Source organism: Carassius carassius, chromosome 3, assembly GCF_963082965.1.
Source record: "Carassius carassius chromosome 3, fCarCar2.1, whole genome shotgun sequence".
NCBI classification, from domain to species: domain Eukaryota; kingdom Metazoa; phylum Chordata; class Actinopteri; order Cypriniformes; family Cyprinidae; genus Carassius; species Carassius carassius.
The window spans coordinates 15971657-15999105 of record NC_081757.1 but is presented as its reverse complement, the minus strand read 5'-3'; the positions used below and the strand labels follow the sequence as shown (position 1 = coordinate 15999105).

Below are 27449 nucleotides of genomic sequence, written 5' to 3'. Positions count from 1 at the left end.
TGCACGAGCACCGTCACTCAAATTTCTGTAGATAGCAACTTATTATTGCAGCTGATCTCCAAACTTCAGGCCGATGTCTTCACTTAGACGGAACGTTTAAGCTCACCAGCCCTATGCTAAAAGACCAATGGACATCCTTCGGCTCATAGAAGGATGAAAAAGCTTTTCTTAAAATAAAAAAAAATATTATTCCAATTATTGTAAAAGTACATTGCTGTTAGTTAAAGTGTCAGTTCACTAAAGATGTTAAAACTTATGTGACAGCACCAGTCACCGTTTGCTTATTGCATGAGGGGAAAACTGAAAGTGAATGGTGACTGAGCCTATCATGCTTCATCTTTTGTTTCACAAAAAACAGTAAGTCATACCGTTTTGGAGCAATATTCATTTTTTGTTAACTAACCCTTTAAGTGTAATGTAGTGTGCTAATAACAGGTGTTGGATGACTGTGATGTTCTGATGTTGTTGAATTTCAGTTAGGGTATGTGAGCTGACATTCATAATTGTATAAGAATGGAAAATACTGATCGACAACATGCTTAAGCAGTATTTTTATTTATTTATTTATTTTTCAAGCTGATAAGGCTTTTTTATTTTTGTGTCTATGTCTATGGACTGTAGTGTCTGTGGAATTTGAAAGCCTCAGTGTCATGATAGAGAGTTGACAGCAGGACTGAAAGAAGTTCATACTGTTTTAAATAAATGTCTTTGTTTTTTTTATTTTTTTATTTGAGTGATGCTCTCTTATTTATGCTCATGCAAAGTTTCTTCTTGTATATTGCTTTCCATAAAATGTAGTCCTTTGTTCTTGTTTTGTTTTTATTACTCGTTTCTTACATATAGACGTATTGTTTGCCCTTGAACCATGTCTTTGGCAGGTCCACCAGTGCAGAAAGAAAAGCCATAATTAGATTTGGCATCTAACCTGATATTTTACACCACCTCTATTAAGCAACCACTTTGCTTGCAGAAATATTTAACAGTTACGTTAAAGGCAGTAATCAGCAACTTACAAAATGTTACTTTGGCTTGGAATGACTGTTAGTTCGATGGCAGAAGGTGTGGGTAGTGTGGATAAGAGAGATAGACTTGCCCACACGTTGCTTACTGGACTGATATGCATCGGTTCGAGGGCTCAAGGGCTTGTGATGTGAAGACTCATGTGTTCTTGGTAAACACAGTGGACTCTTTGCATGTAAACTACTTGTGTATTTTCACTGGAATCTCAGTGCTACGTGAGCTTCAGGTATAAAATAATTCCATAGCAAACTCTTTCTGTCATATTTCTATAAAATTATTAGATACTGACTATACAACAATAAATTAGACACAAACCCTGCAAATGTATTTTATCATTTGTCTGCAATGAAGCAGCTCGACTTTGTACTGCAAAGCCAATTTATATAATATATCCATAACAGTATCCCAAAAAATATTACACTTTTTTTTGTTGTTGTTGTTGATGGAGGCCTCGTACTGATGAAAGGCTAGAAACACATCTGATTAAAACATTCAGTTTAATAATGAGTTCCAGAATCTTCATTCTTTAAGCTTAAAGGTGAATCATCAATATTGCTTTGTCCTGTTGTGGAACACTTCCTCAAGATTAATTTTGTGGTTAATTTTCTCACAATTTCCATACACTGTGCTGAGTCTATGAATTCAGCAGATCACTGTTGTTGTTGTTTTTAAAGAAATTTTAATTGCAACTAAAACTTTAAGAACTTTATTGATTCCAGAAGGGAAATGTAATTAATGGATCAGATTACTTATTTATTTATTATTACACCTCTTATTTATTTATACTTCTTTACGTTTTCAGTTGCAGTGATGTGATTCCCAGAGGAGCATGGATATTTGTCTTGTCATATATTCATATCTGGTGTTGATTTATATAATGGTGTTTAGGTAAGAGATGATGTAACCTAAGCTGTTTTTGAACCATGCATGATTGATTTAAATGGTCATTTTGTTACCTGCACTAGGAAAAATCAGTGTAGGCCCAGATGTTTTATTGAATGGATGTTGCTGTTTGTTAGCACAAAGAAAAAAATAATTTGAGTGTACACGCATTCCTCATTTCATTATTTTGTGCAATTGATGAGATCTATTTAAACACACACACATGCTTATACTGATGTACTCATTCCCTCTCTCAGGCTTTAGCCAGCTATCTCCAGCCACACAAATAGCCTCCATCAACTGAGAGGTGATTAAAGTGGGGATTGTGGTTGTGTGTGTGTGTGTTTTATATCTCCCTTCAGCAGATGTTCTCTTACCTGGCTCTAGCTCCTGTACCAATTTCCTGGGGGTTTAGCTCATAATGCACATTCTCTCACATAATGCAGCACAAAAACAAATAGTAGAATAGAGGAATTTCTTCCAGAACTTTTTGGAATCATCCTACTGAACTGGGGTCATTTGCTGCTATTATGGCTTATAAATATGTGTAGACGGTTCAGCATTCTTGCTCTGTTTGGACAAGGACTATAATCTTAATCATCTATTAAAGTCTCCATGTGTCCTCTCAGCATACTTCACACTACATCACAGCATTATACATGAATGAGGTTTAGATTTAAAACACAATGAGCTCCACGTGGTCAACAAATTAGATTTTATGTTTTTGAAGCTGCCAAGAGACAGTGTTGCAATTCCAGGCTGACTGAAGAAAGAGGAGAAGCTCTCGTTCTCTCGCTCACTCTATGATTTGTTTGTAATTGAGGGTGTTGTAGGCCCTGTTTTTATATATTTAATCAAAAGAGATGAATGAGACATGGTGACATATCGGACAGTTTAAACCCCATGCCTCCACAACTGACTACAAGCTCCTATTCATTTTTTAATTCAATGGCCACATGTCAAAATCCAATCAACAACTGATTTATAGAACCAAGTCTGACTCTTTTTGTTCTCTTCTTCTGATGATTTGTTACACTCAGATTTATATTACAATACAGAAAAAAAGATCTCTTGCTCATCATGACTTTAAGGCATGTGTATGTCCATGCCAATCACATGATAAATCTTAAAGTGCGCTTATTCCTCTATGAAACTATATTCAGTGTTTTGGCATTATATAGTGGTTTGGAAATGCATTTGGTGATAAATATAATTTAATATGTTTTTCTGTGTAAACACAGGAACAACGATGACTTTCTCTTCCAGGAAATAAGGCTTAAGTGTGCTTTGGTCTCTGGTTTGCTAGTGTTTTGGATTCATGTTATGCTCTGAAGTCTGGTCTGAATTTTTCATTGTGTTTCCTGCAGAAAGTCCTCTGTAGTCTGGGTATGTCCAGGCATTAGAGCATGAAGAGAAGGGACACCTTAAGATCTGAATGTCTTGGACCCTGTAGAAAGAAAAGTTGTTGTTTGAGATACAGTTTGAGTGTGATAGAGCCGACTCTTTATGAAGAGATTACACAATGACATTCCTGCATCAGGAAAGTTCATCAACACATATGCAAAATAATGCCAGGTGGGCTCAGAAAGCTGTCGTGTCCTTGGTTTTACATGTTAGCCTGTTTTTGAGCTTGCAAATGGTAAGTGATTAACGGCAAGCCTCCTCTCTGGCAAATGTTCAAGGCCACCTGCTCCCTTCTCCTGTTTAAAACAAATTATTTGGAAGTGTTTAAAACCAAACTGATGACTGATGTATTAAACAGACGGATTATTTGACTTGGCCAAATTTTGATGCTGGTTGATAATAGTGTCCTTTTGACCTATTAACAGTAGGCTAGTGTTAGGCTAGTTCACCTTTTTATCAGTTTCTGAATCTACTAAGGATGTCATTATATAAAACTCTCATGATACAATAATATATCAATATAAAGTCCACACGGTATAATATTTATTGTGATATATAGATATATAAAAAAACTTTTATGTCAGAAAAAAGTCAGTGAATTGAACTTTAAAGGGGACTCAAACCTCTTTTTATTTGTGGTGTACTGTCTTAGTCTAAATTACATTCACTCTGCGTTTTAGGAAGCCAAACTAATTAGAATATAATAATAACTATAACAACAATTTTATAATATTTTTACTCAATATTCATATAACAGAAAGACATGTATTGTAAAAGAGTTGCACTGTAAAATAAATGAAAATATTATATTATTTTTGCTTTACACTACAGTATGGAAATTACAAAACTTATTTTCTAGTTTCTACACTTGAAAGAGATATTTTGAATTTAGACTGCAGCAACGTTACATTTAAACCAGCTGTCAGCAATTCATACTGCACTAGTGGACTTATAAAGGGATAGTTCACCTAAAAATTAAAATTCTGTCATTAATTACTCACACTCCTGTCATTCCAAACCCAAAATACCTTCGTTCATAGACAGGAAGGATATTGCCATGATCAATTCACGTAGCAAGGTCATTGGAAAAATAGTCTATGTGACATTAGGGGTTCAACCGTATTTTATGAAGCTACACGAATACTTTTTGTGTGCAAAGAAAACGATAATAACATAAATTATTTATTATAGGGTTACATAAATTATTCAACAGTTCTTCTCCCTGAGTTACCATTTTCCACCATTTTGGAGAGAGTACCCCAGAACATAATCAACGTAATCAGCATTGTTTACGATCAGTATTCGCGAACTGTCTACTGAACGTAAACAACGCTGGAAACTGCAGTAGAGCTTTTATCCTTTTATCCTGATAGAAAACTCCAGCTTCAGTAAAACATGCTTACAAAAATGTGTCTCACTACAAATCTAATGCTGTAATCATCTGCTGTGAAAATAAAGCATAACTGGTGGCTGTTGCATTCCCAAATGTGTGCTAAACTCACAGCACATGCAATAAACGAGTTCACTGCATTGTGAACAGAGCCGTTCTGAGGCGCGGAAAACACTGGATCGCGCGCGAGCTGATCGCCTTAACACAGTGCATCCTTTGCTTTGAAACATGCAGCGAAAATAGACTTGAAGGAATTAAGCCATATAGTGCTTTCAGGTTTGAGTTCGTTTGACACATACTGTGCCAAAGCATAATGGCCCAAAACACATTAAAGACACCTTTTATGTTAGAATAATAAATTTAAATATATTTCAAAAAAGTTTGCCCAGAAGACATATTGTTTCATATCGTCATGTGACCACGATGATATCGAGACAGTTTTGCTATCGCGATACCACAGTATTGATAAAACTATTAATGTAGAATCTACAAGCTTTATCGTCAATGCATACAACATTTCTATTTTTGTTCTCCGTTTTGAGCGCATTTTGTAAAAGTTTAGTTTAGTTTTGTTATGCGAGTAAAGAAAGTGCAAAGTTTTTGTAGCTAATTTTTATTTTTTTCTCTGTTTAATGAAACCAATCACTACTCATGGACCAAGTAATTCTGTCTAGATGACAAATTATAAATGTTGGAAAAACAAAAGCTTTTATCTTCACTTCTAAAGGCACATTTTCAATAATTACAGTAAATATATGAAAATGAAAGAAAAATAACTCTTCAAAATATAAAATTAGTTTAGACATAGCTACTAAAATTGTACCAGTCCATTTTTGTGAATTCAGGCTTATTTTTTCCTAATTTTTGGTCTATATGCGTGTTTAGTCAACTGCCCCTTCTTTTGTGAATGAGCTCCATTGAGTAGCACACCATTTAGTAGATAGTTTAGTGACTCTGCTGGGGACTTTGCTATTTACTGCTGCCATATCTGGAGCCTTTAGATCATGCTATGATAATATTGTTACATGGATGTGTGTGTGTGTGTGTGTGTGTGTGTGTGCGCGCGCTCGTCGCTGGAGCTGTGTTGGTGAAACACAAAGCACTGAGGTATGTGAGAGAGAGTTGATCTTCCGCCAGTGAGCTGCAGGGCTGGAGATGGTGGGGGAGGGGCGGGAGAGAGAGAGAGAGAGTTAGAGTTAGAGTTAGAGTTGGAGGAAAAGCTGGCACTAATTGTGTTCTGGGCTAGAGAGGGAGAGTGAGTGTGCATGCAAGTGAAATTGGGGGTAGGTGTGTGTGTGTGTTTGTAACCCCTCAACTGTTTGTTGGCTGTCAGTCGCAGCATCAGACAGACAGGCATGTGAAAAGATGGAGGGATTCTGTCTCTGAGTCACCTTCATCCTCTGAAATTACACTTCAGGAAAGATGATCTTCATCACAGGCTCATGTGCACCTGAGCCCCAAAGACAGACCGCAAACGCACCTACACAAATGCTTTAATTATCACGCGTTACACCTGAGCCTGAAAAACACTTCTCTGTTTCAGCAGTGGAGAAACACCAAAACACCTTCAGGTTTTGTGCTGGTGTATTTGGCATTGTATGTTCTCCTTTCTGTTTTTAATAAGTATAAATCTGCATGACCTTGAAGAATATTTGGCTGGATCACCCACATCAAGTGGAATTAGAGCATGTACCTGGCACAGATTTACCCTGAACAGCAGAAGCCGAAATATACATACACGCTTATGTATGCTGCAAAAAAGAAAAAAATCGTTTGAATGTTTTTCAGAAGAAATGAGAAGTATCCTTTCTGTTGCCCCGAGAAAAAAACATAAACCCATAAATTTGCATTAGATAAGTAAATAATTTATTTAGAGTTTTTTTGTACGCTGAGCAGTCGTAACCTTTGTGCTGTTTGTGTAATATTACACAGACCTTCACTAATGTGCACCTGTTTAATAAGCCCTTCTCTAGATGGTCATATTCCATATTCCATACGATTTGAAGTCTTTCATGAAATGGCAAGATACCCTGTTAAGTCCACTTTGTCGGGCCATATCAGGTGATTGGAATGGTCTATGATTGGAAAGAATGAGCTAGCTTTGCAGAAATATTTTTAGCACTCTTCCTATTCATAGCGGTTTATTCTATTTAAATAAAGCTGACTGATTATGGAGACATCAAGCACACCTCTTCGTTTCTCCGCTCTGTGGGTTAAGAGTGGTGGTGGTGTTGAATCACTTTGAAACTCGTATGATAGTTTGTGTGGGAAAAATTTACCAGGGTGGCCATATCTGATGTTGACTTCACACTGGTGTAACTGGCGAGCTTTACTTTCTGACCTCTGGGATTTGGTGTGTGTGAATTTGTGCTGTATTAGTTGGTTGTAAATGGCTGTGGGATAAAACATTAGAGCCTCCGGGCTGTGATGAGGGAGAGGGGGTTGAGTGTAGGAGGGAGGTATGTGGGCGGTTCACTTGGTGAGAAAAGTCAGAGGAATAAAATTCATATGAACAAAACATGAATATCATGCAGGTATACACTTGGCTGCTCACTAAGGTGTTTGGTGAATTCTGCATTTTAAGCTCATTTTTATCATGGTTTTCTATGCTTAATACTGCAAATGTCATGTGGTGTTAAATTATATGAACTGAAGGGTCTCAAAAGGATTTTCAAACAACGTTGTGAATTGTCTGAGCTGTGGTGACAGCAGGTCTTGTACACACATGACCTCCAGTTCAAACAACATCAAAATGTGGTTAAATGTACAGAATAGACACTATGTGTTAAACATCCTGCTGTCTGTTTATATATGAATGCATCAGTTTCAGGTTCAGTGTGGTTCTGCAAAATGCTTCACAGTGTGTCACGATGCTTCACACCCAATGATATCCAATTCCTGGAATGTAATTTAACCACAGCTAACTCCTTTATTATGATTGGATCTGAATTATTATTATTATTATTTCTTTCACAGTGTCTTCAGTTCTCTCATTTTTCCATTATTTGATAGTTAAAACAAGTTACTACTTTGACACCCTGGACATGTGAAAAAGCAAGTGTTTCTCAGAAAGAGAACTGACAGACATGCGAAGCATTTGACAGATGCTGTGTGCGTGCTCATGGTCATAGCCTCCATCCCTCTCTCTCTCTTTCTCTTTTTTCCCTTTCAGTCAAGCTATTCAGACTCATGAGCTCAATCATACATCTCTCATTTTGTTTCACACACACACACACACACACACACACACACACACACACACACACACACACACACACACACAACACACACATGCTGTGTGAATCTCCTGTGCTGTCAGTGTGTTGTTGTGTGAGATGTTCATGGCTGGTCTGCAGTATTTCACCTGCTTTTTTTTACTACCCCTTTTTCTGAGTGTGTTCACCAGACCGAATGATTTGTCCGTAAATGAATGTCTGCATCACTTTTAGTTCTGATTTCTCCATCCCTTCACCTGAACAGCTCAGTTATTGATTGTCTTTTCTTTATTTGTTCCAGACAGTTGTTGGAATATGATAGATCAGTAAGTGAATTAATGACTGATTGGGTTGTTATGGGTCATTATAGGGGGAAATTAGAGTCGTTCTTGTAAGCTGCAGTCACTGCACCTTTGTCGGCAGACTCTGCTTTCAAACAGCATTATGCCTGCTGAGTATTTTTACTGGAGCCGTCTCTGTGTGCATGTGTGTGTGTTTGAGTGTGTGTTCAATTTCATTTGTCTTGGAAGCCGAGCAGCTCATGTCTCTGCCCTTCCCCCATCTCTCTCTCTCTCTCTCTCTCTCTCTCTCTCTCTCATGCCCACTGTCATTCTCTTTTTCTTCCTGAACCAACCTCTCTGCTCTCCTCTCCTTATTTTAAGGCAGAAATGCATCATGTGTTTTATTCAGGAATGTCTGGCAGGCTCCTGGTTGTAAGAGCATCTGCTCTGATTTGTTCTTGTTTGCAGCAGAGGGATTGAGTTGTTAATCAGTGCATTGTTAGCTTTTTATTGTCTGGTTAATTCTCAAGTAATATCTTGTCAAAAGGAGAAGCTAATATATATTTACACAGGAAAGAATGCAAACAGACATTACTTAAGAATATTGTAGGTTCCAAATGCAAATGGTTAAACTGAAAGTTCAATCCAAAATTCCAAATTCTGTCATACATTCACCTTCATTGCATTCCAAACCTGTATAATGTTTTTTTGACTGAAACACCAGAAGGTATTTTGAAACATCATTTTAACTGTTTTTTCTTTTAGGTACATATAGTGAAAGCCAATGGAGTCTAAAACAACACTGGACCCTATTGACTAACATTATATTTTACCATTTTTTACTTCTGAATAGGTTTGGAATTACATGACTGTGAGTAAATGATGACAGGATGTTTCTCAATGTCTTATTGCTCAACTGACCATCCCAGCACATTTTAAATAGCAGGACAGCACCACCCATTGCACAATTATATACTCTGAACCAGGGATGGAAATTAGCACCCGCCACCAGCCAAATGCGGGTGATTTTGTGTTGTGGCGGGTAAACTCGCTTCACCTACCTGCCACCGTGGCGGGTAAATAAAAATAGCATACTGTTTCACCCGGCCGGTGGACAAAAAAAAAGTAAATTTTCATCCCTGGTGTGTGTACAACATGCAATAAAGTGTAATATCATCCGAAGCAGCTCCGTGGAGAAAGGCGGTGTAAACCGGGCTCGAAACGGTGGCGTTGTTTCCAGCACAGTGTTTGCAGCTGAAGTTAGTGCCGCCGGCGGAGTGATATATTTGTTGTTTATTTACAGTACGTTTTATAACACGCGCTCATGATATACAAGATCGCGTGAAGAGTTGAATTTGTTATTGCGCACAAATTTCTGCATGCTGTCTTGTCTCTATCAGACCCCGGTAAGTTCATTCTCCTCCAGCATTCTGCAACATTTTAGATTATATGGACAGTTTGTGTTTATCTTATTGTTTTTAATGGCAAAATAAGCAAACTAACAAACAGTATTATCGGTCACGTGTCTAATAACTGCTGTCCAGGGGATGCATTTTATTTCCAGTCTTCAAGTACTTTTTCAGAAGTTAGCTCTGTGGCTAGTAAGTCAACCCTCTACATTGCGAGTAAATCACTCACATATGGGACTAAATCTTCCTTCTGGCTACTAAATGGTGTCTAAAATTAGCCAATGGCTAATAAATTCTCTGATTTGAAGTTTAGCACAGATATTTTCACTCGCGAACACTCTCTGACTCTCCGTCAGACGATCTGTGCTTTTTTTCTCCTCAATGGATGCGCAACGCACCTGTATAATGTACCGTAAACTCTAGTGTTAAGGAGCACAAATCGCCGTCGCTTTCTCTCACACTCACATAGAGAAAGAGGGGGGGGGGGGGTTGACGTGCTACATTTAAACAATATTATTTGTTGTATTTTCCTGTCAAAATAACGGCATTCCTATAGAAGACTTCAGCTTTTAAGAACAGCTGGGTTTTTTTCGGTAGTGGGTGGTTAATGCATGAACGGCAATCTCATTGGCTGGTGCTCACCTATTATCGTCCCTGTTTTGATTTCAGCAAATCAGTTCGAGTGAACACACAAAACCTAATTAATATTCATGAATCCAGCAGCTCATTAATCCTTAGTAATCCTTAGTGTGTTTTATAGTTTTTATTAGTAGGAATCATATTATTATTATCTTATCAGTATTCTTGTAAGTTTTTTTTCCCAATTTGTTTTTTATTTTTATACAGAAACACTGAATGACCAAAAAAGCACCACCACCAGTCCAGTTAAAACGACTAATAAGCATTCAAACATGGTTATCAAGTTTACTTCTAATTACTAAAGTTCTATTCTTAAATGATACTTGATTATTATAAAGCTTGACTGACTGGCTAAAACTAAACTAAATTAAATTAATTACTAGCCAATGGCGATTCAATTGCCAAGGTGTCCGTAGAGGGTTGTAAGTTGTTATGTAGAAACAACATTGTATCACTACAAATGTTTGACAGCTCTGGCATGACGAGACGCGTAAAATCAATGTATTAAAAACGCTGTGTGTTCGTTTGTCAATGGTGTAAAAGTTTGCGAGCCTAAATTTCTTTCAGTGATACAGAGTTGAACAGGTGACTTTTCCCCACCGTGTTCCCTCAACCACAAAAAAAAAAAAAATACACCATACAAATACTGGTGAATCCTTTCCTTTGGAATTAAATACAACATTATTAATGCGTACGAAAACAGTGCAGTGTATCATCCGGTTGGGCTACGGAGTTGGGAGAATGAGCTGCTTCAGCAAGAGTCGGCTGTTTCAAAACCTAGTAAACTGCCTGGATAGACAGCATTCTTGAGCATCACTGAAAGAGAAAATGTCAGTATTTCACTGAGACTTGAGATTAAATAAACTGCTTAAGTATTGTAGATCTTGTAGTATTAATTTTAAACATGCAGTTACACATTGTCGGTTAAAAACAAGAAAGTGGCTGGTAAAAACATTGAGTGGCTGGTAGATTTTGAAATCCACCAGCCACAGTGGCCGGTGGACAAAAAAGTTAATTTCCATCCCTGCTCTGAACATAACATCACAGATGTCATCATAACCGATTAAAATATTTACTTAAATTATTTTATATCTTTGTATTTTACTGCATGTATTTGTAAATTGTGCTCTGGGCTTGGGCTAACAACTGTTTGAACTGTTCCTTAAAGCTTACATAATGCTGTCTATCCACAGTGTTTATTGGGATTTTTAACAGTTTGCTTAAGTGTGCATTTGCTCCATCCTCGATATCAAGAACACTTATGGGTAGTTTTATGAATGTCCTCTGTATTTGCATTCTTGAGTATTGGAATTGAACTTCAATGGTTTAGGACGATGTTCAGCAAAAACACAAGGATGCAAGGTTGCATAGGAACACGTACTGAGAAATGACAGTTCATTTTTTGGTGAACTGTCTCTTTAATCTCATCAGGAAACGCACATCAGTCAAACTGGACAGCATGTGTTCATTTGCCATTCTGGAGAAGAATGGTTTATTATTACGAATGTTAGTGTGTACATTGTCCGTCTTTGCTCTGCATTGTTTGAACTCTTCTGTTTGGTTTTTCAGTCTCGTTTTCAAGCATGTGGAATGTGACACTTCCGTTGTGTTTGTGTGTGTTTGGGGCTGCTCCTGCATATTTCATAGCTTAGACCATTACTGAACTATCCTAGCCTGAGGGAAAGCGCGTGTGTGAGAGATGTGTTTGTATTTGAGTGTGTGCCTTCAGATGTGTGTATCAGTGTCTGAGCTGCGAGTATGTGTATGTGTGTTTGCCCAGTAAACAGTTTGGCCTATGCAAATGAAGTGCGTTTGGCTTGGAAGTGTGATGTTGTCATTGAGTTGGCTCAGAATGTACTTGTTAATTTCTGCCTCTCTCGTTCTTTCCTTTTCCTGTAGCAAATGGTGATGAGCCTGCGGGTGTCAGAGCTGCAGGTTCTTCTGGGCTATGCGGGCAGAAACAAACATGGACGAAAGCACGAGCTCTTGACTAAAGCCTTACACCTCCTTAAAGCCGGCTGCAGCCCGGCTATCCAGATGAAGATCAAGGAGCTCTACAGACGACGCTTCCCCACCAAGCTGGTGTCCCCGGCAGAACTGGCCCTGCCCGGAGTCCACCCCGCCGCTGCCTCCCTGCCCCCCGGCCTCACGCAGTTGGGATTTGATGGGCACGGAGCACCCCCGTCCCCTCTGCTCCCCATCTCCCTCCTCGGGCCCAAACACGAGCTGGGCCTGCCCCACCTCCCCACGAACCTGCACCCCGTACACCCTGATGTCAAACTGCAGCGGCTGCCCTTCTACGACCTACTGGATGAGCTCATTAAACCCACGAGTCTTGGTGAGTTTCTTGAGATTTTGAGGAGTGCATGTTAATGCACATTTTTATTGGTGTATTTTTTATTATAGAACAGTGCGTATCTGTGTGTAGATCTGTGTGATGTACGGCAACCGTAGAGATGTGCGGACCCCTTTTGCCTACATTAGCATTTTAATGGTGTTGGCTGGTTTGGATCAGCATGTTCGTTTGCCTGAGGAGTGTTGTTCAAATAGACTGCCAATCCCCACAACCAACCACAGTCTCTCTCTTTTGCTAAACTGTCTCTCTCACTCTAATTTGCATACAGTGTTAAAAATCATGAGTACACACACTATGGCACCAGACACCATTACAACCCTTGCACAGAATGTTCTAGAGCACACGTTGCTGTGGTCCAAACAGCCAGTCCAAATTTAACTAGTGAATATCTATCTATCTATCTATCTATCTATCTATCTATCTATCTATCTATCTATCTATCTATCTATCTATCTATCTATCTATCTATCTATCTATCTATCTATCTATCTATCTATCTATCTATCTATCATCTATCTATCTATCTATCTATCTATCTATCTACACATTGCAGTTTTTAGAAGACATATATGATAGTCATTAAGCTTTTTGTGTGTTTACCATTGTAATTTTGCATTAATGTCACACTATTTTCCTAATTAATGCTGTACAGTTGCATTGGCACAATCTGTTTTGTTAAAAGCGCTATATAAATAAAGGTGATTTTCTTTAGCTGAATCACTAGTGTTGATTACTTCAACAATTTCTGAAAGTTCCTTTGTTCCTCAGGAACAACAGTATACTTCCACCCCACAGCTCATGTATAAAATATCAGCCTGCTGATAGATCGACTATTCAGGGTGTACTTTGCTAAAACATCGAAAGTCAGAGCAAAAGAGTCATGTTCTCAATGGTGTAAATAGGTGCATCACACACCAACTGAAACGTTTCACAGTTTGTTTTGCAGCCGTATAGGTTTTGAATTGCACATATGAAAGGTGTAATGCAGTACAGACAACACAATCCCAGCAGTACTATCATGACAGTATGGCTTTTTAAAGAGAGCAATATACTAGACTTGCTGTGTAATAAAGTAAAGTGTAAAATTAGCAGTTTTGAATAGATAAACAGGCATGTTAGATATGTAGTTAGTCATTAACGTTAACTAAATAAGCCCATACCTTCAGTCTGGGTAAAACAATGAGGTGTTTGATCAGTTTGTGCATATTTACATTTTCATTGAGCTTTATTGAATCATAGATTATATTCCAGTGGCATTCAGTTTTATTCATTGCAAGTGCTTAAGGCCATTTGGGAGTTGTGTGCTCAGTCTCTTGGAACAGATCTGTAGGTTTGGTGTTAGCATGGTTGAAGACACCATTTTTTTTTTATAGCTAATTTTTTTCAAGCTAAATGTTTGTATGATGATGATATGTCTATTTAACATGCCTGTTCTCTGTTTGTTCTTTGATAGTAGTGCATTGTGTTTTGATTCTCTAATTTCCCTTTGCTTTAAAGTAATGGTAGAATTAATGATGTTAAAACACACCCTACTAAATGCTGTGTTTAAGTCCTCTCGGGAACATCCTAATTACAAATTCGGAATATGGTTAGGTGATTTTCGTCAAAATAAAATTAACTCAGTGGACACAAAAGGTTATGGGTTCAATTTCCAGGGAACACGCATACTGGTAAAAAAAGAAAGAAATGTATAGCCTGAATGCACTGTAAGTCGCCTTAGTGTCTGCTAAATACAAAAATGTAAAGGTAAATCTTAGAAGTATTCAAATTATAAAAATTTTGCTTCAGAAATATTTCTTATTCTTATCAGTGATATAGAAAGTTCAAAAGAACAGCATTCAGAAAATAGAAAACTTTTGCAACTTTGTAAAAGTGTTTACTGCTACTCTTGACCAATTAAATGTGTCCTTGCTGAATAAAAGTAATGTCTTTAAGAAAACATCACTCCAAACGGGACAGTAATGTAGGTATGAAGCTGATGCAGCATTATTTAACTTAAAGTGCTAAATAGAATGAAAAAGAATTTAGTTGTTCAAGTTATAAATTAGTAGTATTACAAAACGTCATTGCCATTTTCATCTATACCACACAAAATGTTCACAAACTGAATTGTTAGCTTTTTATATAATGAGTTACACCTGTTATCATCATAATCATTGAGAAGTTTTTTGGGAACGGAACTTTCAAATCCATTCAGATAACTTTTTCCTGGATAATTTGTCCTTTCATGTGATCACATGTGATTCTCATTGTGCTTGAACAACATATTTATCTCTAACAGCATAGCATTGCCTTCCTGCCTCATAAGCCACAGGAAGCAAGTATTTATTTATTCGTCATAATCACATTATCATCATTATTTTGCTCTCATCGGAGCTATCCATGCACTATGCCTAGATTAGTCATTACATCAATCACTCTCTGGCATGCTGGCATATAGGAGCATTTAAAGAACTTGGATCCTTTTTAGATGTATTTTCGTCATAGAAAGGATGTCAGTGTCTTGTATTAATTAGCAGAGATGTGTCTTACTGCTGCTCGCAGCATGAATGTACTCCCACACATTGAGAGTAATGTGGTGAGCATCCTTCAGTTATGAACCAAACAATACAGTATATACACTTTCTGAATAAAGACTGCATCATAGACCATTTCAGCAATGTCAGAATAGTTTTGTAAATGAAATGAGTTAAACAGATTTAGAGCATCAGCATCAGCTCAACACTAGAAGATGCTTTGTCTCATTTATTTCAAATTGAAATTAACTTTAATTACCGCAAACAATACAACATTGCCGAAGCTAAGATCGCATTTAAACAGAAAGTAACAGATTAGTAGATAATTCAGAATTAGTTAAAGCTGTGCACAGTCTCCCTTTCTGTTTCGCTCTGTCTCTCCATTTCTTTGTGTTTAACTTTCTGTCTTAGCGTTCTGCAGAAAGACTGAGAGTAATTTTTATTGGGGTGTATGTCGGATTTAGAGTATCCTAGCAGTGTTTTCATTAAGACGAATGATCTATAGACGCTTAGTATGGGGCTGTGTGTATGTAGGCACACTAAAGTCAAACATCACTGAAATATCACAAAACATCACTGACTATGTTTACACGAATACCTAAATTGATCTCAGGCACGCTATTAGTGGGTCGAGTGTGTAAACAGATCCACTTACAGTCATGTGGGTCTCGTGGATGTTGGTTTGCATGGTTTTCAAAGTGTTTGGCTTTCCATAAAGTTCATGACTAAATAAAACCATTACTAATAGTAATATGCAGTTTGATATGCTGATGAGTGACTGCAGCTTTGCTAAAATAAGCACATGTAATATTAATTGCTCTCGTGTCGCAATCATTGCTGGGATGTTCCCCCTTTCCATTACTCCAGTCTTCAGCATCACATGATCCTTCAGAAACAATTCTGAAATGGAGATTTGGTGCTCAAGAAAAAATTCTTCATATTATCAATGTTGAAAACAGTTGTGCTGCTTAATATTGTCATGGAAAATTTAATTGAGACAGAAATCCTTTGTAAAACTATAAATGTCATACCTTTCACTTTTGAATTTGAATGCGTCCCTGATAAATGTACTAATTTCTTCCAAAAGACCAGATCATGTAACATTGAAGAAAAAGTATGCATTTCATTGACCATCCATGCTTCTAAATGAAGATAAAGTAAATGAAATGAAGCGCCTTTCATTTTTATTCCATTCCATTACCATCTTATTGGAATTTTTATGTATAATTTATATATCATTGCTGAACTGGATTATCTGGATTATTACTCATATCATGATATGAGATTTTGGTTTGTTGGTTTGATTTTGCGCCAATTCCACACAAAGTTGTGCAGCCGCAGTGAGTGTCAGTCTAACTATTACTTAACTCAGTATCCAGAATCATGACTCAGCCAGCCTCTCTGAAGAATGAAAACGCACCGACATCACTATCAATCACACAACACACAGCCAGCCATGCAGTCAACACAATAAAGAGTCTAATCCACAAGACACTCTCCTGTGAAAGAGAAAATCAAATGCTTATTTAGCTCATTCTAATCTAAATTCAGCAACAAATGACTTTACCAATGAAAAAGTATTTGTTAGGCTAAGCATAGCCTTTTGTCATACATAAAAACTCATGCATATCTTCGGGTTTTTGGTTTGGCTTCACATTTATTATCAGATGCTAAGAAAGGTGCACTCTTAGATACTGTTGCCCTGACACATGGCTACAGAGCAGGATTTATGTCTGTGTCAATTAGGCGCGTTCAGATAAACGGGAAGGTTTGTCAGAAAACAAACTGTAACACACAGGCCCTCACGTCCACTTTGCTTCCAACTGTTGAAGCAAATCGGATGATAAAGACTGCTGTGCTATTTTTAGATTAGACATGGGGGAGGGAACTTGTGCTTGTGCTCTCTCTCTCTCTCAATCTCTCTCTTTCTCTCTCTCTCTCTCTCTCATATGCCTCTGTCCGCCTCTCCCTGTCAATCTCCCTTTGTTTCCCTTCATCTCAACAATGTTATTTTCTCTGTCTCTCCCATACCCGTCTTTTTCTAGCTCTCTCATCTTTTACCTCCCCAGTGTTGATTGTGAGAATAGAGATCAGGCTAATTATGTGTCGGTGAGTTGATTTTCCAGGTTTAATTGCACCCCTGCTGTTTCATGTTAAGGAAAGCGAGAGATTTGATGAAGGTGCCAGGGAGAAAATGAGACCGATTGAATACAAGCAAAGCAGGAAAGAAAGGGCCAGAGGAAGGAACAGCCTGTGAAAATGGGTAGGTGGGTGTATAGTGGCGCTTGTTTGGGCTTTCATCACCACGGCCCTGGTCAATCTTCATAGTTAAATGGAAAGTAATTAGCTCCATAACGATGCCTCACACACTCATATTCAGAGAACACTCTCTCTTTTTGGTGTATGCTGATGAAATAGAGAAAAGTCAATAGACCTGTCAACAGGATGATGTATTGTACATGTACGAGAAGGGAAAAGACAAATGAAGGCAACAGAGAAAATAAAACTAATTGAGAATAAAAGCAGCCGGTAGGGGGACAGCGTGCAGCAAGTGTCCAGAAAGTAAAAGAGTAACAACCTGAAAAACAGCTTCACAAAGAAGCAGGAAATTAAGACATTTTGTGTAATTTTTGAAGATGCTTGTTTACATGATGACCTTTGTCAAAATAACAACATGATACCAACTGGGTATCAAATGTCTCATTAACAAATCAAGCATTCTTTTAGGAAGATATTATACAAGCAAGAGTGCTGTAGTACATAAAGTTTATTATTATTATTCAACAGTATCAATTTGCAAACTCAAATGGGGAACGATAAAGTGCATATATATATATATATATATATATATATATATATATATATATATATATATATAGTGACTTTTCCAATTATATCTTCATCATACATAAATGTCCATGTGTATATATAGATCTCTACATATAATAACAATAAACAAAACAAACATTCTTTAAACATTTCAGGGGGTTGCAAGGAGAGAGAGAGAATAAAGGACCTTACCAGTCTTAAAAGGAAAGAGACTCATGCATGGTTTTAATTTCCCAAGGGGTTGATCATCTTTGGATAAGTGCTTTAAAGATTTTGCATGAATTTTTAAAGCAATTTAAAGAGGGTATACTGTTATTCCACTTACTGTTGTATATATGATATTTACCCATTGTAATAATAATGTTTAGCATCAATGACTGACCTTTTCAAAAGATCATCAGCATAAACCAAAACTTGAAACAAATGCATTTATGGAATATCAGTGTTGATATAAATATTTAACCATCTGTAAATATCCTGCCAGAACTTCAGTATGACTGGACAAGAAATAAATAAATTTTCAATGGTTTCAGGCTCTTCTAAATAAAAAAACACAAGGATCTACCTTAAAACAGTATCTTAGACATTCCACAAAGTCGAACCATGCGGTGTGAAATTTGGAATACCATTTTCCGAAAGTACAAAATCTGTTTGTGGAATTTTGAAAGCTTAATTGGCAATTTGGAAACCTCAAAATCACATTTCAGCAAAAAATCTAACCCTTCAATTTTCTTAAATGCACACTTAGGTATGTGAAACCACATTGAGTTAGGCTGTGCTAAAAATGTTTTAATCCAATTCAGTTTAAGTACTCCAACCGTTGATTCAAATTCAGTGGCTTTCAGACCTCCACCTTTATAGTCTTTAATCATCTGAGATTTTTTAATATGATGTGTTTTGTTTTTCCATATAAAATTAAACATAATAGAGTTAACCTTTTTTATCAGTTGAGGAGAAACATAAAGACAGTAACATGAGTAAATTAGTTTAGATATGCCTTCTGCTTTGGTCAAAAGGATTCTGCCCATAATAGACAGATCTCTCATAAACCAATGATTAAGGGATTTTTTCATACTGTTAATTCTCTCTTCTATGTTTACTAATTCTCTCTTATGTATTTGTCATTTTTAAATTTAGGTATAATCCTGATGCTCTACAAAAAAACTGAAATAGTATTCATGGCTTTTTAACTATAGATTTATCTTTTGTCCTTTATTTGTGTCATCAGCAAATTGACTAATTCAATATTCATAATCAGAAATGGTTATTCCTTTTAATTGAGGATGGTTGAAAACTAAATAAGCTAACATTTGAGTGCACAATATAAACCGTTTTGGAGAGATTGGACATCCTTGTCTAATTCCGTGTAAAATTTCAATTCTAGGAGTCATACCTGGATTAAGGGATATAGAACAATGAATGTTGTTATAGAACATTTCACCAAACCCAAACATTTTAAGCATCGTAAATATAAATTCATGCTCCACTGTGTCGAATAATTATTTTAAAAAATCTATAAATAAAATTAGGCTTTCTTGTTGTATCAGTGATTGATTGTCGGGATTAGTCTAATGTGGTTTCGAATATATCTTCCCTTAATGAATGCTGACTTATACTCCTCTCCAAGTTTCCCAAGTACGTTTAAGACGATTAGCATACACCAGGGCAAGTAATTTATAAACCGTGTATAATAGAGTTATTGGTCTTCAATTATCTAATAATAGTAATTGTTTTTTTGGAGGGTTTAGATAGCAATGTTATTAGATTTCTGTTACACAGATGCATATCACTCTGTTCCACGAGCAGATTTGGGGCTGTCTTATCACTGCCTGGTTCACCTTATACCAACCTACAGGCAAAAACTTAAATCTGCCAAACCTATAGTAAAGACTGTAAAGAGATGGGCCAATGAAATAGAGTGGGCTTTAAAAGCCTGTTTTGACCTGAGTGTTTTTGAAGCTGCTACCACCATTCTGGACACACTCACAGAGACTGTAACATCCTATATTAGTTTCTGTGAGGATATATGCATTCCTTCCAGGACTTAACATTCAACAATGATAAGCCATGGTTTACAGCAAAACTCAGACATCTTCGTCAGGCCAAAGAGGATGCCTACAGAAATGGGGACAGAGTCTTTTACATTCAGGCCAGGAACACACTGAATAAAGAGATTAGAGTGGCTAAAAGGACCTACTCTAAAAAGTTGGAAGATCAGTTCAAATCCGATGACTCTACTTCAGTGTGGAAAGGTCTGAGAACCATCACAAACTACAAGACACCATTCCCTGCCCTGAGGCAAAACAACAACTTGCTAACAACCCAAATTAGTTTTATTGTAGATTTGAAACCCCCCACACCCGTTCTGACCATCTCTCTACACAACCATTAAAACCTCCTGCAATTCCCCTTAACATATTTAGCTATAGCTTGATAAAGCTTGATACTCTCAAATCAGAAGGTTATAATGACGGCAATAGCCGAGTGGGAAGTTACAGGCTAGTTCTCAAGGAGTTTGTCTGTTCTTTTACTAATTATTTTCAGGTTAAAGCATGATTTAAACAGGTACAGCACATTCACACGCAATCGCTTTCGCAATAATGCATTCAAACAAATGTACTCTGACAGTGCTACTTTATTTGTAAATGATTTTGAATAAGCAAAAATTTGAAGAAATGCATCGATCTGTAAATAAAATAACTTATGAAAATGTACTGTTATTTTCATCACAAACAAAATTTGCACAGCAAAAAGCAGCAATTATACCTTTTAATGTTGACAATCATGTTATTAGTTTGGCATGTGGTAGGAAAAAAAAAGTTTGCACACAATAGCCTAAGCCAGTGGTTCCCAACCTTTTTCAACTCGCGGCCCACACAACCAAACACATATGTTTGTGCGGCCCGCTGCAAAAAAATTAACTGAACCCGCTATTGTTGGGTAGTACTCAACTTAGTACTCAGAAGCTAGATTGTTAACTGTTTTTATTGAATGAACTAGGGCTGTGCGATATGGACAAAAAAACCTATCGCGATTTCTTTGATCAATTTTGCGATTTCGATTTTCATAAATGCATTCAGGATGAATTTGAAACATATTTCCAAAAGAAAACCAATTAGAGCTTTATCAAAAAGTTGTAACGTCTCTAGAACAGACATAAGTCAAAATAATCACTATAATAAAGGTGTAACAAAATTTCTAGACTTAATTAAAAAAAAGAAATAATAAATATATATAAAAATATAAATAAATAAATAAATAAAATATATAAATTTATAAAAAACATAAACAAATAAATCCCGTGTCCAGGGACTTTTTTCTTTTTTGCCATGCATTGTTCATAGAGCTCATTAGTTGAAGCGGTGCCTCAGGTGTTGAAATAGATTTGTTATACATTATACAGGTTCACACATAGGCCTACTCCATTATACAGTATGTGTAATGTGGTGCAAAAGCAGCAGCAAGAGCGCATTAATGTAAAGCGAAAGCACATTAAAATAATGCACGAAAACTGCGTCCTTTGCACTCACAACTCTCTCTATGCTCATGTGCTAGATATTAATTATTTTCGCATGTTTTTATTTAGCCTTTTACTGCGTGCAGTGTGAATGCGCTAATCCGTTAACATGGGCTTAGGAAAAAGGCGCATCACAGACAGTGTGTGAACCTGGAGTTACGTAGGCATTTGCCAAGTCTGTTCTTTTCTCGTGCTAGGGGTGTTGCAGTCTAATTGGATCGAATAGCATACTGTGGAAAATCGTGCTATAAAGCGATTTAGAAATCACACACGCTCAAATCGTGATTTTATGACGATTTCTATGAATTGCACAGCCCTAGAATAAACTGGCAATGAACAGAAAATAACTCGGGCTGGCACCGCCCGAAACGGGAAAACCAGATCCAGGCAGAGCTTGGCAGCAGAAATTGTTGCCGGTCCCACTTTGCTCACATACTCTGGTTTCATCCTTTTGATGTCGCCATGTCTCAGTGCTTTTATGAATAGAGCACATCTGCTCACCTCTGGGATAGCGCATCAAGAACCGGGTTGCCCAGGTAGTCGGTACCACCAGTACTTCAAAAAACCCGGTACCGTATCATTTTTAAATTTTTTTTTAGTACCGACTTGGTACCGAAGAATCAGGTCTTTTGACAACACTGGATAGACTAGGGAAATTCATGTCAAACAGCTGCTCCACCAACACTGGTGCCCCTCAGGGTTGTGTTTTCTCCCCACTGCTCTTTTCCATGTACACCAACAACTGCACCTCTAAAAACCTCTCTCTAAAGCTCCTAAAGTTTGCAGATGATACTACAGTCATCTGTCTCATCCAGGATGGTGATGAATCTGCTTACAGACAAGAGGTTGGGCAGCTGGCTGTCTCGTGAAGTCTTAACAACCTGGAGCTGAACACGCTCAAAACAGTGGAGATGATCGTGGACTTCAGGAGAAACCCCCCTGCACTCCTCCCAATCACCATCATAGACAGAACTGTGGGGGCAGTGAAGACATTCAGGTTCCTGGGCACCACCATCTCTCAGGAACTGAAGTGGGACATTCACATTGACTCCATTGTTAAAAAGGCCCAACAAAGGTTGTACTTCCTGCACCAACTGAGGAAGGTTAACCTGCCACAGGTGCTGCGAAAACAGTTCTACTCAGCCGTCATTGAGTCTGTCCTGTGTAGTTCAATAACTATCTGGTTTGGTTCAGCTACAAAATCAGACATCAGAAGACTACAGGGAACGGACTGCTGAAAGGATTATTGGTGCTCCCCTGCCCGACCTTCAAGAACTGTATACATCCAGAGTGAGGAAAAGGGCTCAGAAAATCACTCTGGATCCCTCAAATCCAAGTTATCCCCTTTTTGAACTTTTGTCATCTGGCTGGTGCTTCAGAGCTGCAAATACAAGGACAGTCAGGCACAACAACAGTTTCTTCCCCCAGGCAATCTACCTCATGAACAGTTAAATGTTCCCCACTTGTGCAATAAAAAATGCAATATTCTTATATTTATTTGTTACCACCTCCATCCTAGTACATCCCTGCATCTCACTCTATTCTATTCTATTATAATCTATAACTGTTACAACTCATACAATCTGTTTATTTTTCAATATTTGTCTGTTTATATTTACATATGTGTATTTTTTATTTTTGTCTGTGTGTTGTTAGTGTCTTTGTGTACTGGAAGCTTACCGTAATTCCTCAAATAAAAACCTGTAGTCAAATAAACGCTAGGCCTATTATAGTGGCCGGGGGCGTGGTCAACACGGACAATTAAAGGCCGGTCTTAAATAAAGGCTGGGTGAAAATTTGTGCAGCAGAGCCAGATAATGAACATACACGCCCACTGCCGGAGCGTTTCTCGTTCTCGAGTCAAGAACCGGTTGCATCGGTTTTCGGATCACCTGTGCATTGTACCAAGTACCGTTTCTGTCGGACGCGTCCGATTCGAGAACCGAGGAGCTGATGATACTGCGCATTCGGGATTCAGCATGAAGCAGACCGACACAGAGCGCGTCTGAACTGAACTGGTTCTTTTGGTGATTGATTCTGTGCTAATGTTATGATCTCCGTCCACTGGAACCTTATCGCTTTTAATTTAAAACGGGTTATTTAAAACAAATACTTACGGAGCCCCGCACATGACATGCAAGAAAAAATAAATAAATTGTGCACACGATTTACTAATTCGCTCCCTCAATTTACTAGTGCGCACGATTTAGCAAATCGAGGGAACGAATTAGTAAATCGTGTGCACAATTTATAAATCGAGTGAACGCAGTAGTAAATCGAGGGAACGCTATAGTAACCGTGTGCACGTTTTAGTAAAAAGGGAACGAATTAGTAAATTGTGCACACGATTTAGCCTTATATTTTTTCCTGCGTGTCATGTGCGAGGCTCCATAATTACTTATCGAACAGATGAAATTAGAAATAAAGGCCTTTCTGAATGCATTCTAAAAATGCCTTATACAATAATTTCCAAATATCTTTCCAAAAATGTTTTACAAGTTCAGAAGTTATACCATCTATAGCTGGTGATTTATTATTAATTTGTTTTATAGCTACATCCATTTCCTTCCAAGTAAACTCATCATAAATTTGTCTTGCTCGTTCAGCTTATGTAATTAATCCCCTATAAAAACAAATAATCACAGTCATCTTTTTTATATAAAGTTAATTATAAGCTAAATTTGATTTTGAATTACTTTTTGATCATCTGTTATAATTTCATTAATTAAGATTATAATTTTTAAGATAATAAATTTTTTTTGTCTTTGTTTTTCAAGGCTGAAAATAAATGACACATTACTTTTCCCTTTTTCAGTCCACCACACTGTTGATTGAATATGCTTTATCTGCTTTTTCTGAATGCAACTCATCTAGTTGAGATTGCAGTGACAGTAATTTTGCTGAATTTTCTAGTGATTCTTGAGTATTAACTGCCAGTGAATTTATTTCCCCAATTAGTTCCCTTTGTTTCTGTTTTCTCCCCACTGATAAAAATTTGCCTATATCAATTGCTATTTGTTTAACCTTAAATTGAAACCTTTCCCATTTAAGTTATCTATCATATTTAGCTTTTCAATCTCCTCAATGAGAGCCAACACCTGTTGATAAAATCTATGATTATTTAACAAGTCATTATTTAACTTCCAAATATTAGGATAAATTTTATATTTCTTAAGGAATGCTAAGGATTGAGCAACCATACAGTGATCTGTCAGTGAGGCAGCTGTAATTTTACATTCCAAGACTAGTTTACGTACTTCACAAGAAAAAAAACAATATTCGATCATTGTTCATTTACTGAGGGATTAAACCATGTATGCTGTATACTATTTGAGTTGGATACCCTCCAGTAATCAACAACAATTACAGTTTTACAAAAATTCTATATAGTATCATTATACACCGAATGTGAACCTCTTTGAGGTCTCCTGTCTAGCCATGAATCAGAGACTATATTAAAGTCACCTCCTTTTATCAAATGTTCTTATATTTTGTTTGTATTTATAATTTTTCCATTCATTAAGCAAATAACCAAGTTTCTCAAACATTTCTCTATTAGCCACTTTGTTATTAGAACCATAAATGAGTGATATGTAATATGTGTCAAGAATTTCTACTGTTATTAATCCGTGACCTGTGTCCCCTATATGAACAATTACAAAGCCTTCAAATCTGTTAAATAATACCATCATTCCAGCTGAATGTGAAGATCCATGTGCAAACAAGGGCCAAATCACCCCATTGAATTTTCCAAAACCTTCCATTATTTAAAGCAGAATGAGTCTCTTGGAAGAAAACAGTTAGCTTTTTGTTCCTTGCAAAAAAAAAAATCTTTAGCTAGCAATAACATCGCTGTTCTTCTGTAATTTAATGGTTAGATGCTGAACTGCCATCTATCAGCATGGCATGATTGACCCCCCCCCCCCCCCCCTCCCATTTTGCTCTCTGTCAGCTCTACACTGTCCAATCATAATAATAAAAAAGAAGCAACTTAGGGATCACTACTATCACTATTTTCTGTCATAAAAACTTTTCATCTTGTGTATGCCGTATTGATGTTTGCGCTTGTTTTTTTATTTTTTTTGTCTTTATCTGTCTTTCTGTCTTGCTTCAGTCCTTTTCTGTTTCTTCAGTCACAGAGGTTCTGATTCTCTCAGTGTTTTTGCTGTTAAATAATCAGTGTGTTCTATTGTCTAATTTTCACTCTACACATCACCAAAACAACATTACTGTAGCTAAGGCAGTGATCTTGAGGATTTTCTCTGACCTTTAGTGAAACATTGTGGGACACGTCATTTCAGCATGGCAAAATACATTAAGAATGGTGACCTATAATTAAAACGCTTTTTATAGAAAGCTGTCATAAATACAGTATCTTCACAGAAACATTATTTATTTCTTAATGAAAAATATGCAATATGCGCCGTTATGCAAGGAGTGGAACCATTGTATAAAAACAATGTTAAACTTTGCTTTTATTTGTCTATTTATTTTTGTTTTGTTATTTTTAAGTATATTACGCCTTTTGCATCACTAGGCATGATTACTCCAGCTGAGCAAGAGCTATCGAGAGGGAAATGGGCTGTGAGTGTATTGCTTGTGTTAGATTTACATGACATGAAAAACTGAACCTCTGCGCTTAGAGACATTTAAATTACTGGTGTGACGATGGTTGGCTGGCTCTGCTGAGTTTGTGTCAGTGTGTAGCAGTGAATGTTATTTTAGGGAAGATTTCTCTGGATGAGAGAGCACTTGGATTAGTTTGTGTGTAAGTGTGCAAAAGTGAAAAAATTACTGAATGACATGGTAGTTGACTTACAGAGAGAGTTTTTCTTCCTTTGTCACTTGATCGGCTTTTCTAATGTTTCTAATGTTTACCAGCTCTCTCAGAAACCTCAGGAATTCAAAATAGTTGTTATCGCAAATCTGTAGAACTAAAAAAAAAAAAAAAAAAAAACAATTGTATCAGTCAAATTCATCTTTAACTTTGTTTATTTTGTTTGATAATTTTTTGCCAATACAAGAAAATACAAGTGGTCTTACAACAGGTCCTTACCCACTTTATTCCTTTTTTTGTTGCATCAGACAGCATATCTACCTCGTTCTCCTCGATGATGTAGGATGACCCGCTGGTATTGTTAGCACAGGCCACAGAGCGCGCATTGAATGCCTTACTCCGTTCCTCCACAACATTTTCACCTTTTACATCAATGTTGCTTGATCCTCTGTTGCTAGCATTAACCACGTAGCTGCTACTACCAACGGTCGCTTCAGGTGCTTTACTCGCTTCACTCTCTTGCTCCATCTCAATCTCGATCTCCCCGTGTCATCTTTTTAAAGGAGCTTCCAATTTTTGGTAATTTATTAATTAATTTATCGTTTGCGCTTTTGAAAGCCACTTTTGTGTTTAAAATTTGACAACTCCATGTCTGTCTCAAGTTCAACGTTTTTTTAGTGTTTTGCACGCAATGCGCATGTTCACCCGGGGATTCCCCAGTTCCAATTAGAAACAAATTACACCAAATTCATCATTGTTCGTTTCAAACATTTATTTAATTATCAGTCAAATATGCTGTTATCATTATTTATTCAAATCAATTCGCAAAAAATTTAAATGCGATCCAACTAAAAGTAGTCAAATGCGATAGGGGGACCCAGCTGTCAATCAAAATCTTCCAGTAACGCGGGCGGGCCCCTGATTGGTCCGGGCCCGTAAGCAACCGCTTACCCTGCTTACCGATAGTTACGCCTGTGTCCCCAGCTCCACCAGTATAGATCTCCACCAGGGTAATTTCATGTAAGCTATATGTGAAGCAGCAGTATTTCTTAGATGCTCACAGCAGCATGTCTGTGGATGTATTGGCAGTAGTGTAGCACATCTATCCTGGCAAGACCAAAATGGACTTTTACCTTTATTTATGGACATCTCTAAATGGACTTGAAGCTTGGTGTTTTACCTTTATCAAAAAGATGCAGATCTGTGATTTGCAG

General features: G+C 37.2%; 1 protein-coding gene across 1 annotated transcript in view; it reads left to right on the top strand.

The window, feature by feature from the left end:
- Positions 1-27449, top strand: part of pias1a (protein inhibitor of activated STAT, 1a) — a 37779-nt gene that overhangs the window by 560 nt on the left and 9770 nt on the right. The window contains exon 2 of the mRNA XM_059530985.1: positions 12140-12578. Within this exon, the coding sequence (XP_059386968.1) occupies positions 12140-12578 (439 nt within the window). The remainder of the gene's footprint in view (positions 1-12139; positions 12579-27449) is intronic.